Genomic DNA, 13,446 nt, shown 5'->3' with positions numbered 1-13,446 from the left:
CTCTGATTCAACTCTCCGACCTCAAACATTCGCCTACGTCACCAAGGAGAGAATAACGCTCCCTCAACTCCATTGTTCTCTCTCCTCGGAGAAGACGAAGTGCATGCGGTAGGTATAATCGCCGCTGTTCCCGATTCTCCCACAGACCTCTGGGAAACACTCGGGTAAGGTGCTCAACGAACTCCTTTTCCACTCGTGCGCCGTGCTCTGTCCTACTCACCCAGATTCTTGAGGCCAGATGGACCAGACTATGCATGTCATAAATTTCAGTGTCCCCACGCTGCACCAAGAATGCATAGCCTGTGAGGGTCCCAATAGCGTGTACTATCGCCTCCATTGAATTGAGCGGTGGCAGAATCGACAACGGGATGGCTTTCGGCTCGATCAACGATAGATATGTCAGTAATTCGGCGGCAGGAGGGTTCAGGACTTGGATCTGGTCAAAAGATACAACCCACGTAGTGGCGACGGCGTGTCGTGATTCTGATTGCCGAGTCGTATCGGGGAATTCTCGACTCATCAACGCCACCAGCTCCGTCTCCGTTCCTCCCAGGAGGTCCATATACTTGCTTATTGTTATTCGGTTCCTGTTGAGGTAACCCGCCGCCTGGGTGATTGCCAGTGGCAAATATGTCAGCTCTTGCAGCAAAGTCTTCACTACATCTCGATCTTTAAGCAGGTCCTTTTCAACCAAAGACTTCTCCAGCAATCGTTCCGCCTCGTTTGTCGTCATTTCTTTGAGCTCGACCAGCTCGCTGTTCAAGGCCAAAGCCACTTCCCTTGAGCGGGAGGTAAACAAGATTACACCATTGTCGCTTTCGGGCAAATACTGCTGAATTCCGTCCGAATTCTTGGACGAGCCAGACAAGACTTGCATATCGTCAGCATTGTCTACCACAATCAACCACTTACCAGCATCTGGGGAGTCCAGGAAGCGCTGGACACATTCCCGGGCATCCCCGTCGGCGGTAGTCTCCTGGACAGCAAGCTTTCGTCGAATGTCTGTGTATGTTTGGACAAAAGCCGCGTTGTTGATCGCAGAGACCCAGAAGACTGAAAATGTCGGCTCGTTCACTTTCGTCCAGTGCGCCAAATGTAATGCTACCTGGGTCTTCCCAATGCCTCCGAGTCCGAACAATGTAACTCTCTGGGTCTCGTTTGGCTTGAACAGCTTTTGGTGGAGGGTTTCGAAGATATCTTCTCGTGGGATAAACCGTTTATTTACAGGTGGAATGGAGTGACAGACACAAGATGAGTGAGGTACGGTAGACGTCAGTTGGCGTCTTTCCAACGGTTCTGAAGCTTCTGTAATCGTGCGGGCTTGCATTACAGCAACATTGCATTCCTGTGCGATGTGAGTTTAAGCCTTCTTTCGACAAGGTGTTTAGCTCACATGACTTTGATCAGTTGGTGCAGCATCTATTGTCACTTAGTTATAAGGTTAGCCACCAGAATATGCTTTCCTAGGTAGAGCATCCAAGGTACACACTTTGCCTGGTCCTAAGGCTTTCAACACAATCTCGAATTCCAAAGGATTGCTGCTGTTTGCGTAGATATTGATCAGTCGCCGCTTCGATGCGACCCTGTTCTTTATACTCAGCCAAGCCGACGTCCTGGAGTCCTTGCTCGACGCTGAGACGAAAGTACCTCTTCTGGTCGTAATGATGTCTCCATCTCGACGCGAACTCTTCGGCCACTCGTTCCGTGTCTGTGGTGATTTTGGCCAAGGTCTTAGTCAAGAACTTCAGCAGATTATCTTCAACGGCTCTCTTGCCAGGGTTTCCGGTTCCGATAGAGACGAAGCATTTTACCAGGGGTTTTAAGTCGCCAGTGTCCGTACACCAAATGTCAGATGCTTCTCTCTCTACCTCTACGACAGGGTTATTTGCCCCCAACGCCCCATCTATAAAACAACGCGCTCCGATCGAGACAGGGTCGAAAAAGCCGGTGGCAGCCGCCGTGGCGAGGGCAGCTTCGCTAATCGTGGCAGCAATCTTTGATTCGTGGGGATGGTCATAACTTCGCAGGCGTGTGATTCCGTATATGTGTTTCTCGGCACTGCACACAAATCTAGATCATGCATTAGATAATGAATCGACAACGATTGATTCTGCACGAACACTCTGCATCCCCGACACTTCCCATCGTTGAATGGTTCTGTTGTGGAGTAGCCTTGTGTGACAATCACCTCTTCGATCGCAGTCTTGAGTTTTGCACTGTCAAATCTTGAATGAAGGCGTCCTGATCGGCCAAATGGTATTCGATGGGCCTTTTTCTCAAATATTTGTTTGAGCAAACTGTTGTAGGCCACGATACATTCTTCAACATCCATCTCGAGCCGGCCGAGCATAATGGCAATAAGGCTGTGTAGAATAATGTGTTAGTACGCTATGCGCAGCCAACAAGATAGGCCATTGTACGTGCCCTCCTGTACTTGTTCCTCCGATGAGGTCAAACAGTTCACACGGTTTTAGCGGGGGTTCTCCATTGTCTGAGCGCTGTTTATTCAGCCGTGTCATGATGCCCTTGAGAATATGTAGGGTCGACAAACCCCGGACTCCACCGCCATCGAGCGACAGCAAACAGAGCCCTGTGTCATCGTCGGGCTTAGGAAGGTAGTCCGTTGTTCGCACTCCTGGATTTGGCAGCGCCATAAGCTCACCGACTGACGAGATTCAAGAACTGAGGTCGAATAGAGGAACGGATCAATGAATGAAGATGCCGGGAAAAGGGACAAGTGGCGAGAGGGTTTGTCAGGCTGATAGTTGCCTGGTATGTACAGCTGAATGCGCCTTGCTCGAGCGGGGATATCTGTGACCGCGCGTGGCAGAAGATCAGTGGGCGAATGGCGAAGCGCTTCTCGCTGCTGAAACTCGAATTGGCGCCTACTTGTACTCGTAGGCTATAACCAGAAGCGAGAAAATCTTACTCGTTGAAGTCTTCAATCAATTCTGCAGCTGCAGGGGATCAGATGTCATCCTGTTGTTGAAAGAATACCCCTCCTCAGCAAGCTTAGCGGTACCCTCGAAGAGAAGGGGGGCGATTCCTATCTAGGAGTCATGACCAAAGCTCGAAACTCGCTGAAATGTAGCTTTCAAAGAAACAGGCATAGCGAGAAAAGTGCACAGCACGTAGCACCTGAGGTTCGTGAGTATCAAGGTTTTCGTTTCCAGACTGACGATCACCAATGATGCCCGTGAGGATGGCTGTGTCCTGATGAGGTTGTGGCTGAACCCGAGGTTTTGAAAAAAGATGTCGACAATGGATCCTGGCATTGAGATAGTCATACTCCGTACATGGACGAGATTCAGGTAAATCACTCGATGAAGATCTTGTTGATCAAGATACCAACCAACCACGGAGTATGATTTCATCTCTCGAACCGCCGTCGGACTAGTAAATACGGATACGAATACGGACTGCATAATTAAACAATGAAGGTGTCTTCTATGAATCCGCAGAAGACGGGAAGATCATGCTAGTATGGAGCGGGCGGCTCTCACTCTGACGATAGTCAGAACCTGAAAATTTGATCTGCTAACTGGACATCTGTTCATGCTTAGAATACCTATTCAATTCGCCCCAAATCCCAGAACTGGACAGAGTATGAGACACATTGTTTAGCTCGAAATGCTGTTGGGGGACGCAGTGTCAAATGCTCTCATTCCGGATGTAATTTTGACGTAACAATCGATAGAGGTTACATTGGGAGATAACATGCTTGAATCGAGTTGGTTCACGGTCAAAATGAAGGAAGATGTCCTTGTTGGTCAGTCCTCGAGAACCTGGTCAACGTGGAGTACGTGATTTTGACAGTGGGGCGGAAAATGTGAGGCAGGGATTGTGCCCAGGAAGATCCCTGGATGTTGAACAATATCCCTGTATCTCGCCAACTTTTTGGGAGCCGCGAGGCCTTTGGGTCGAAGGGTCTTCGAGGACACCTCCCGGTGCTTCCATTCAATACAATTGTGGTGCTAGAAGAAAATCCTAAGAAGATAGGAGGGTAGGGGCTACTCGTACTGTAGAGTGACAGTGAGAAACACCCGTAGCTACGGATAGCTCGTCCGTAGTCTTTCACTCGGCCTTCACAAGCCTGTGATCAGTGAAGCGCTTTGGCTTGAAATGGGTGCGGCAATTGCCTAGTTCCTGCGTAGCTTTGAACGAGGCTCAATTTCCACGTCTCCCCGGAAAATCATCAGCCAATGGCCCAAGCTCATCACGCTGTAGCCCTCTTTTTTTTTATTGAGCTGTTGAACTAATCATCATCCAATCTCGCCTTCAGCATGAGAGTCCTTGGAAATACTCCGTACAGCAGTCCAATCTACAGTACCCCGTACAAATGAACATCAGTCTCGTTGGCCAGGATCCCGGGCTCCAGTCAACTGGGCGGCAACCGAAGACCAGATCCCCTTGCGAGTCTTTGGCCGTGATGGGCGAGAGTGCCAGCAACCTCGAAGCACGCCTACGCTACGGTACTCGCCCTCGTCCTACAAAGGAGTCCAGGGCATTCGTTGGCTACAAGTCATGGAAAAATCCACCGCCGATGCCCGCGTTTTACGTCGCCTCCCTGCATCACAAATGCAGGTCGACCTCATCAGGTTGGACAAAAATAGCTTGTACCTTCACCGTCGGACCTGGCGCATCAATCACCTCCAACCACCTACTGATGATCCGGCCACAGTCCTGATTGAAACCAAATTTCCCCCCATGCCTGGCGCTCATCCGAACCCTTGCCAGCATCCTATCGTGAGCGGGCCTCTTCTCCGGACACTAAGCTCGCACGTTTCCTTTCCGCTTGTCCTCGCTTGCGTTTTCGAGCTCGTCATGTCCCAAAAAGGAGCCTCCATGGAGCTGGTGGCTTGCCGCATCACACTTTCATTATGCTCCTTGCTGCTGGGGTTTCTGGCTTTAAGGCTCTGGTCCCAGATTGAGTTTCCTCGACTTACACACTCCCCTCTAGACCACTGTCGCATTTGTGTGCGACTGCTCAGAATGGAGAGGTAGAATGGTTTTTGGTTTAGCTACACAAGCTTGTTGAGCGTCTTTTCTATCTTTGTTTAGTTGAGCTTCGTATTCAGTTCTGCCCTCCTGCCGCGCCTCGCATGCCTGCCGTCCGTTAATGCACAGTGGTTTTAGGGAAACGGCACATGCTGACGTGGAGGTGTAACCATCGGACATCTTTTTAATGCAGCTGGGATCTCGCTGGACACCTGCATAATCAGAGTGCCAGCTTCGTCTCTTCGACTACAGGGTCAAGGCCAATATGCGGTCTTTTCACATCCTCATCCTCACACTGTTGAGCTGGACGTTACCGCTGGTCACTGCAGGTCTAGATCACTCAGGTCTGCAAGAGCGACAAGACACAGCAAATGGGGCATTGCCAACTCTGACCACAGATGCTCCGAGCTCCCCTACAGTTGCTTCAGCCTCGCAGAGCAGCCTTCCAGCATCGCTCGCCTTAACGACCGAGGGGAGCTCGAACACTACCTCAACACAACCCTTAATGACCGGCTTCACTTCCAACTCAACAGTCGCGAGCCATACGTCCACAACAATTTCTGCCATACCCACAGCTGCTACGTCCCCGGCGAATTCTACGGCCAGTTCCAAAACCAAAGCGAACGATGACCTGCCCCTTCGGCCTAGAATCACACCCGCATTCGGCATTGCCGGCGTCTTTCTGATCGTATTGGGTGGCATATATGCGCTCATCGGAGTCAAGAGCAGATCGATTCAGATTTTCCTGTCATGCGGGTTCCTGGCCAGTATAGCGACTACGGCCTTGGTCGACTTTGTCATGAGTACTCCTGTCAGTGATGCGGTTCAAGGGGGTTTTTTCGTGGCGATCTTCATGACCGGCGCAGTCTTTGGTGGCGGGGCACTAATATTCAAGGAATTCACAGAAGGATTTGGCTGTCTCTTGGGCGGCTTCTGCTTTAGTATGTGGCTGCTCGTCCTCAAACCAGGAGGGCTCGTCACCAGCCCTGGCGGGAAAGGTGCATTCATTGGCGTTTTCAGTTTGGTAGCATGGTCACTGTCTTGGACAAGCTACACTAGACCTTATGCTTTGATCGGGTCGACAGCTTTTGGCGGCGCAACCGCATTCGTACTCGGGCTTGACTGCTTCATCAGGGCTGGAATGAAGGAGTTCTGGTTCTACATATGGGATCTCAATGACGAACTCTTCCCACTCAACACCGACACTTACCCACTGACACGAGGCATGAAAGTCGAGATTGCAATCATCGTCATCGGCACCATCATCGGTCTGCTATCACAGATAAAATTGTGGAAAATCATCAGGTCAAAGCAGCGCAAGGAAGATGCAGTGCAGCAGGAAGACGAAGGACAGAAGCAGGCCATTGAAGCCGCATTGGGACGACATCTCGAACGTCGGAACGAACGGGAAAAGTCAGCTTGGGAGAAACAGTATGGCGACAGACTCAACAGCAAGCGCAATACGGTTCTATGGCAGGATGCACATACCCACAAACGCTACTCTACGGTTTCTGTTGTTGCATTTCAGCCTCCAACCCCGTCGGCTTCTACAGAAGAGCTCGAAATGGATACATACGGCTCTCGAAGGATTCAATCTTGTTACGGCTCAAAAAATAAACGTCAAAGCTCTGTTACTGTGGAGGTGATACCAGAGGCGGATGAAAACGACGAGGAGGTGGCGTTGAATGAACGCCAGAAGGCTCTTCAAGCTCTCGAAGACGGCCAGGCTGCGGATGAACACAAACAGAGTGGCGATCTGTCTGCATCCTCTAGCACCTTAAGCCCACTGACCGCAGGCGACGACGATAGCTTGGCCCTTAGTAAATCAGACAGTGGTATTGAGCTCTCGAAGCCCAAGAGACGACCGAGTTCCGGGCTTACAAAACGTTTGACTTCGGGATATGTGCCGCTCGCTGCGCATTCCAAGGACCATCTTGTCGACCTTGAAAGGCCGCAAAGCAGAGCATCTTCGGCCGCAGCGACTTTGGACGGAGACAACGAGGAGCTTGACGTGGACTCGCTTGATGCTGATGCAAGGAATAAGACAGGGGGATGCCCACAGATTATCATCTCACCGGTCTTTACTGAGGGCGCTGAGTTCTCGGACATGCTGTCAGGCTCGACCACGGGCTTTGGCCACGCAGAAAGCACATCGTCAGACGGTAAAGATGGAGCTTTGAACCACACATCAAGGCCCACTGCTGCCCAAATACGCACCATTGCTGCCAGTGCGACGGCAGTAGTTGGGGACACCAGAGGCGATGATAGAGTCCCAGAATCCCAAGCGTCTGAAGGAACCGATTCAACCGCTGAGTCACTTACCAGGGTTGCTTTGGCTCAAGTACCAAGCCAAACGTCGACGGTGGTCTTGTCACACCGAACGAACGAATGGGCAAAGCATATTACGTCTGCAGAAGCACCTATCTACGACGAGCCAGAATCGATCAAAGGGGACGATGGGCCAGAGGATTCCCCGACATATATTGCACGAGTGGCGACTGATCCACAGACACAAGCCCTGGTTACACAAGGTCCAGTTCATACGGCGCAAGTAGAGACAGTTCGTACCAGTCGCGCCGGTGTAGGTGTTGCGTCTCACCCACCGACTCCTCAAAGAGCCCTTTCCGATCAACAATGGCGACCAAGTGCCACGAAGGCACCCTCGCGGACAACCTCGATGCAATCGCTCAAAGCTCCCAGCAAACGAGTAAGTCGAGGTAGTTTCAACCCTACTGCGTCTACCTCTCTCGCCACCATGCCCATCATGGAAAACATTCCGAGCGAATTTGGTGTACCGGCGCCTACCGGCCGTCGCTCAAGTGCAGGATCACCGTACATGATGCCCACACGCCGAGATTCTGCGACCAGTTTTGGTTCGGGCAATCGCACGCCGTATTCGGCCCACGATACACCGCGCCCACAGGGCGGAACTCCATACGATGTGGCACAACTCCAGAGACTACAGAGTCAACAGTACCAAAGGGCTGAACGTCCTTCCGGTACCCGAATGGACAGCTACGATTCCCACCAGCCTTCACAGCGGGACGTCAGGAAAGAAGCCCAGAAACGAGAATCGCTGCTCGCAGACTGGCGATTGACGCAACAGCAACATGCATCTCGTGACGGTCTCGAGGCTTCTGTGGCGGAACACGGCCGGGCACGGTTGAGATCGCAGTTAGAGAACCAACGGCGATTCGAGGAGTACCAACGCAGCGAGGAGCAACGGAGACAGTTGGCGATGGACCAGATGATGAGGCGTCCCGAGATGCAGGACCTCCATCGTGAGGCGATGCGCAAGATGCAAGGGAGTGCGAATAAGAAGCTGAGAAGTTCGACCGGTTGAAGGAACAAAAGAAAAACAAAATTGCAATTATTTTTTGGCATTTCTACACAGGCGCACGGCACGTTTTCATACCCGATCTTTGGGACATGACGGGACATTCATTCGCGGCAACACCAAGACCAAGGATTTCCACCAGACCATTCTCTGTCTGGTATGATGATGGTTGCATTGAGCAAAAGCTGGGAAATATATTTGGGCAGGCCAAAAGTTTTACGACATGGCCCGGGATTTGATGAACACACACAGAGACACAACTATTTTGGATTCTTTACGATACCCTTCCATTCATTTGGAAATGCGAATACGGCTGGATATATTGAGGTAGGTAATTATGGCTACATAATAGGCATATATATATATATATATACATGATAACAAAAACATGGTATAACGAAAAAGCAGTCATGAGAACGTGACTGAATGAGCAAGTAAGCTGACTGTCGTTGAATCGAGATGTTCAACAACGGGGCTTACTACCTCAGGTTCCTACACATCAGGTACTAAGTATCCGTTTATATAGAGTATACCTTGAGGCGTGTCTACCAGAGAATACGTTTCGTCAATTGGGTGTTCCCTATTACGGAGGGCTAGAGGTAAGTGAGTTGGAGCTAATCAAAGCCAACACCTCGCTGAAGACCCGGGGCAATGGGTGCCAATCACGTCTAGGCAGGTTTACTACCTGGATCCCTACAGTGTCTAGGTATCTAGGGGATTTACCTACGGAGTAGGTCACTTTGTACGAGTACGTAGCACTACTGTGTTCAAGCTGACTGAGAAGTCTCTCTTATCACAATGTCCATTGTCGTGAGGGATTCTTACATAGGTAACAATGTACTATTCCAAACGCACCTTTGTAGAATAACTCGACTGTGAAAAACAGCCCAGGCGCCTCATCCGTGAAGTGCGATGCCTTCACCTAAGATTCGATCTAATGGAAGTTTCGTGGCGTCTTCTAGGCCACCCTAATGAATGCCTCGATCATACTCGTCGCCATTGCGGCCTCGGAAAGCAACTCAGCATACGGGCAGGGAGTACCTGGTAAGAATAAGCAAGATTGCAATGATGCCAAAGCACAGTGACCGTGACCAGGGTATTACTGATAATGAAGAAGATCTCCTACAGTACAGGACTCCATGGTATCAGCTCGGGTTCCGCCGTTCTACCAGAGTTACTTTCACTAATAATACCAAGTGATCATCGCGATTTCATGCAACCCTCATTCCTCGGTCTCTTCGAGGCTAGTGATTTAAGCGATAAACCCACCAACAACGCACCCACTCCCACCTCTGCCGTCCCCCCCAAGAGAAGGGCGCACTGACGAGAGAAGAATGAGAGCCGTAAACATCACTACACCTTTACTTACCCTTACTTATTCCTTCCCTCTTCGAGATTTCGGTTAATTCCTTTTATTACCATGGGTTGAGATCTTGTAACTACATTATTTTCTTGATTCTCACTTCACACTCAAGCAAGCCTTTTTCCACACCTGAGGAGTAGTTATTAACACACCGACCAACATAAACCCTGGTGTCAAACGAGTGTCACCATACAGACACACAATAACTCGCCGACTCGACCTTGACCGCCTTACTACTACTCGTTACGTGCCTCGAGCGAACCTAGATATCTACCTAGTCATGCCACACAGAGCGATATCTTTGCGACAAAACACCCTCCTACGTCACCAACAGATACGATTGCTGACTCGGCGGCGTTCACTTATTGATCATCATTAAACCAAAACTCTTCGCGACGACGACGACGACAGGGTCCCCTCCAGATCAAGAATTACCATGACGGCTTTTCGCGTCGAATCATGGATATGGTACTCGTTCACGATCTGTACCATCATTGCGCGACTGTATGTGTCTCCCTCTCCCTCTCTCTCTGTGTCCTTCTCGATCAACTTCCCGTCACCTACTGTATGGGTAATCTGATCGCTGACTTTTCGTTGTCACTAAATAGTGTCGCGAGGTTATTACATTTCAAGTCGGTCCTTCGCCTTCAAATCGAGGACTTTTTGATGGTGTTTTTGACATGCCTCTACACCGTTCTCATTGTGTTCCTCAACATCGACCTGACAGTCTCGACTAATCTAATCGATCCCGCTCATCCAGTTGAACTGACCCCTCACGAGATACACACGAGGACATGGGGCGCAAAGACGGTCCTTCTCGTGGAGCAATGCATGTGCGCCGTCCAGTGGGGCACCAAGATCTGTCTGTTGCTTCTGTACTGGAGAATCACGCAGAACTTGAAGCAAGCTCTCGTCGTCAAGTGCGCCGCCGCATATGTTGTCCTGACTTACATCGTCATGGAAGTCTGCTACTTTGGCGTCTGGTGTCGACCGTTTCACGATTACTGGAAAACCCCGACCGACAACACCCAATGCACGACCGCGCTGCACCACCTCATCATGAACCTGACGTTCAATTTGACCAGCGACATCCTGATCCTCTCCATCCCTCTACCTCTGTTCTTGACTTCACACCTCGAATCCAAGCGCAAACTCCTCCTGGTTTTCCCGTTCAGTTTGGGCATCTTCACCATGATCTGCGCCATCTTGAGCAAAGTGGCCAGCTTCAAACACCCCTACAGCTCCGAGTGGGTTTATTGGTACTGTCGGGAGGCGAGCACGGCCATGATTGTCAGCAACATGCCTTACAGCTGGGCGTTGATTCGGAGGGTGTTCCATCTCAGGTCGTTCTTGGGCGACTCCACCGCAAATCGCATGCAAGAGGGTGCACCGTCGAGGTTGGACGGACAGAGTTTGGGAGGAATTCCCTTGACGACTCAGCTTCGCTCAAGACAGTCCAACGCTCAGGAAGTAAGTTCGAGAAAGATCTCCTGGACGCCGTCGCTCTTTCAAAAGAAACATGCTGCCCACAGCAACCGAGATGCGACTACAACGACAACAACCAGAGCCTCGGAGAGTGACGCATCTGCGAGAGACAAAGAGGTGGATGCCGAAAAGTCGGCTCCATCCAGTAGCGATGGTATCATTCAACCAAACACGAAATCGACTCGCGATCCGGGAACTGATTGGGCCTTGGATCGTTTATATCCTCTGGACGACGATGAAATTGACGGTGAAATCGCCAAGTTGGATGTGACGCAACGGCGATACGATGGCTGAGGATAGCTGTGAGGTTCTTTTTCAGAAGACAGATGTAACCTGTTCGATCGACAGCATACCCGGGGAAAAGCAAGGCCATCCATTGTCTTATTCGGAATGACTGGTACTCATCGGGTCACGTGGCAGCACCCCCACCGAAAACGGCATAGTGACGCAGGTCAGAAAATGACTCGAAGGGCTTTTGGATTGTTCAGCACTCGGGCTTTGTCAACTTTTTGACGAATTCCATTGTTCAGCCCAAAGACGGTCATTTTCTATCCAGATACAAAAGGCCCAACTCCTTGTCACTCTTTTTATACTTTTCGAGAGGTAAGTGGCACTCACGACAGTTTCACTACTCGGCGTCGGCTTTCCCGCAGCCATGACTAACTCCCATCCAGCGAAATCGCACCAGCGCAGTCGGAGCGAAGTCATCTCCCGCGATACCTTTGTACAATACCACGACGCCGACGACGATCTTACCTGGGCCGAGCCAGTTGACGATCACGATCACTTTGTCCCCAAACCTGCTCCCGTGCTCATCGCAAACCCCCAACCGCAACGCCAACATGTCAAACGTAGACCGGTCGAAACACCGATAACGTCGATTGCTACCGTCACCACCAACACAACCCCCACTCCTCCCTCCTCGAGCGCTCCAAAGGCAGACCACGCCGCCGCCATCGGTGACTCGCCGATCATCCCGCCTCCTCTACGCATCCGCCGCCCGAAAGACATCCATTCCACAATGGCCCCGCCACCAGCTCGACAGGTTCGATTGCTGATCGCATCCATCGGCAACCCCCCACCGTACCACACCACCCGACACTCGGCCGGGCACCTCGTCCTCAAGAGCCTGTCCACACACATGTCCCTGCCACCTTTGTCACGGAGCAAGGTTTTGGGGACGGGCAGTGTCAGTCTGGGTTCCGACCGGGGCGTTCCAGAATATACACTATGGCAGAGCGCAAGCATGATGAATGTTTCGGGGACCGGCACACTCAAGGCATGGAAACAATTCAACGGCCTGAATGCAGGCGCGTCGCCCGACATCCTCACCGCACTCGTGGTGTTGCACGACGAGCTCGAATCTTCCATCGGGACCATCAAACTCCGTCGAGGCGAAACCAGTGCCAAGGGCCACAACGGGATCAAATCGATACAGTCGTCTTTCAAGTCGGCAGGTCTCTTGCCGTCCATGGGCGACAGATTCATAAAACTCGGCGTCGGCATCGGGCGACCTCGGTCCCGCGAGAAGGACGACGTGAGTGCTTGGGTACTGGGACAACTGACGAACCTCGAACGAGGCAAGATCGAGGCCGCCGCCGAGAGTGTGATTGCGGTCTTGAGGAGTGAGATTTCGAGGTTGGAAAGGTCGTGATTTGCCACGACTCACGACTCGCCCATTTGTCGAACACAAAAACATCCTTTGACTGCTTCTCTGCTTCTTCATTTTTTCTTTCTTTTCCAAGTTATGAAAAAAGTGTAGAAATAGACCAAAAGATACCCCATATAGCGAATTCAATTCGATTTTTCTTCTTTCAAAACAGAATCATTCCAAAGCGCATCAACTTACTCAAGTTACTCACCAGTGGGACCCTCCCCCCAGATCGATCTTCTGTGAGATGGGAATTTTGAACCAATCCGGTCACATACAGCCAAGTCCGTTCAATGTCAAGTGTTGGGTGGGAGCGGCTCAAAAGAGATTCCCCACAGCTGTTCTTTCTTTACATGATATTCTTTGGTGGGAAATAGAGAGGGCCATGTCTCTACGGTAGCTAGTATCTTGGAGGATTTTGAGGCTGAGGTTTACGGAGTGCCGTACATGACTCTCACGGTGGGGAGTCGTCAGTCCTTTGGGTAGGTAGGTAAAAGATACATACATAGGTACATGGGTACCACACACACCCTAACTCCAGCTTAACCCTTGTTTAACAACCTAGTTACTACTTGGGTAGGTAATTGACCTGACATGGGCCTGACCTGACCT

The 13,446-nt window shown here is 50.9% G+C and overlaps 4 protein-coding genes across 4 annotated transcripts; 3 read left to right on the top strand and 1 right to left on the bottom strand.

Annotated features, from left to right (window-relative positions):
* Positions 1–7: 7 nt before the first annotated feature.
* Positions 8–2,350, bottom strand: PV06_09271 (uncharacterized protein; the record flags this gene model as incomplete). Its single annotated transcript, XM_016410705.1, has 4 exons — positions 8–1,345; positions 1,394–1,419; positions 1,490–2,070; positions 2,121–2,350. The coding sequence occupies 4 exons, from the start codon at positions 2,348–2,350 to the stop codon at positions 8–10; spliced, it is 2,175 nt and encodes a 724-aa protein (XP_016258512.1).
* Positions 2,351–5,085: 2,735 nt separating this feature from the next.
* Positions 5,086–8,691, top strand: PV06_09270 (uncharacterized protein). The gene has a single exon (XM_016410704.1). It carries the CDS (start codon positions 5,264–5,266, stop codon positions 8,339–8,341), a length of 3,078 nt encoding a protein of 1,025 aa, XP_016258511.1. The 5' UTR covers positions 5,086–5,263; the 3' UTR covers positions 8,342–8,691.
* Positions 8,692–10,134: 1,443 nt separating this feature from the next.
* Positions 10,135–11,477, top strand: PV06_09269 (uncharacterized protein; the record flags this gene model as incomplete). Its single annotated transcript, XM_016410703.1, has 2 exons — positions 10,135–10,202; positions 10,307–11,477. The coding sequence occupies 2 exons, from the start codon at positions 10,135–10,137 to the stop codon at positions 11,475–11,477; spliced, it is 1,239 nt and encodes a 412-aa protein (XP_016258510.1).
* A 361-nt stretch (positions 11,478–11,838) lies between these two features.
* PV06_09268 (uncharacterized protein) lies at positions 11,839–12,837 on the top strand (the record flags this gene model as incomplete). Its single annotated transcript, XM_016410702.1, has 1 exon — positions 11,839–12,837. One exon carries the CDS (start codon positions 11,839–11,841, stop codon positions 12,835–12,837), a length of 999 nt encoding a protein of 332 aa, XP_016258509.1.
* Between the last annotated feature and the right edge of the window lie 609 nt (positions 12,838–13,446).

The sequence above is a fragment of the Exophiala oligosperma genome (assembly GCF_000835515.1).
Source record: "Exophiala oligosperma strain CBS 72588 unplaced genomic scaffold supercont1.10, whole genome shotgun sequence".
NCBI classification, from domain to species: Eukaryota; Fungi; Ascomycota; class Eurotiomycetes; order Chaetothyriales; family Herpotrichiellaceae; genus Exophiala; species Exophiala oligosperma.
This window is presented reverse-complemented; position numbering and strand designations above follow the sequence as displayed.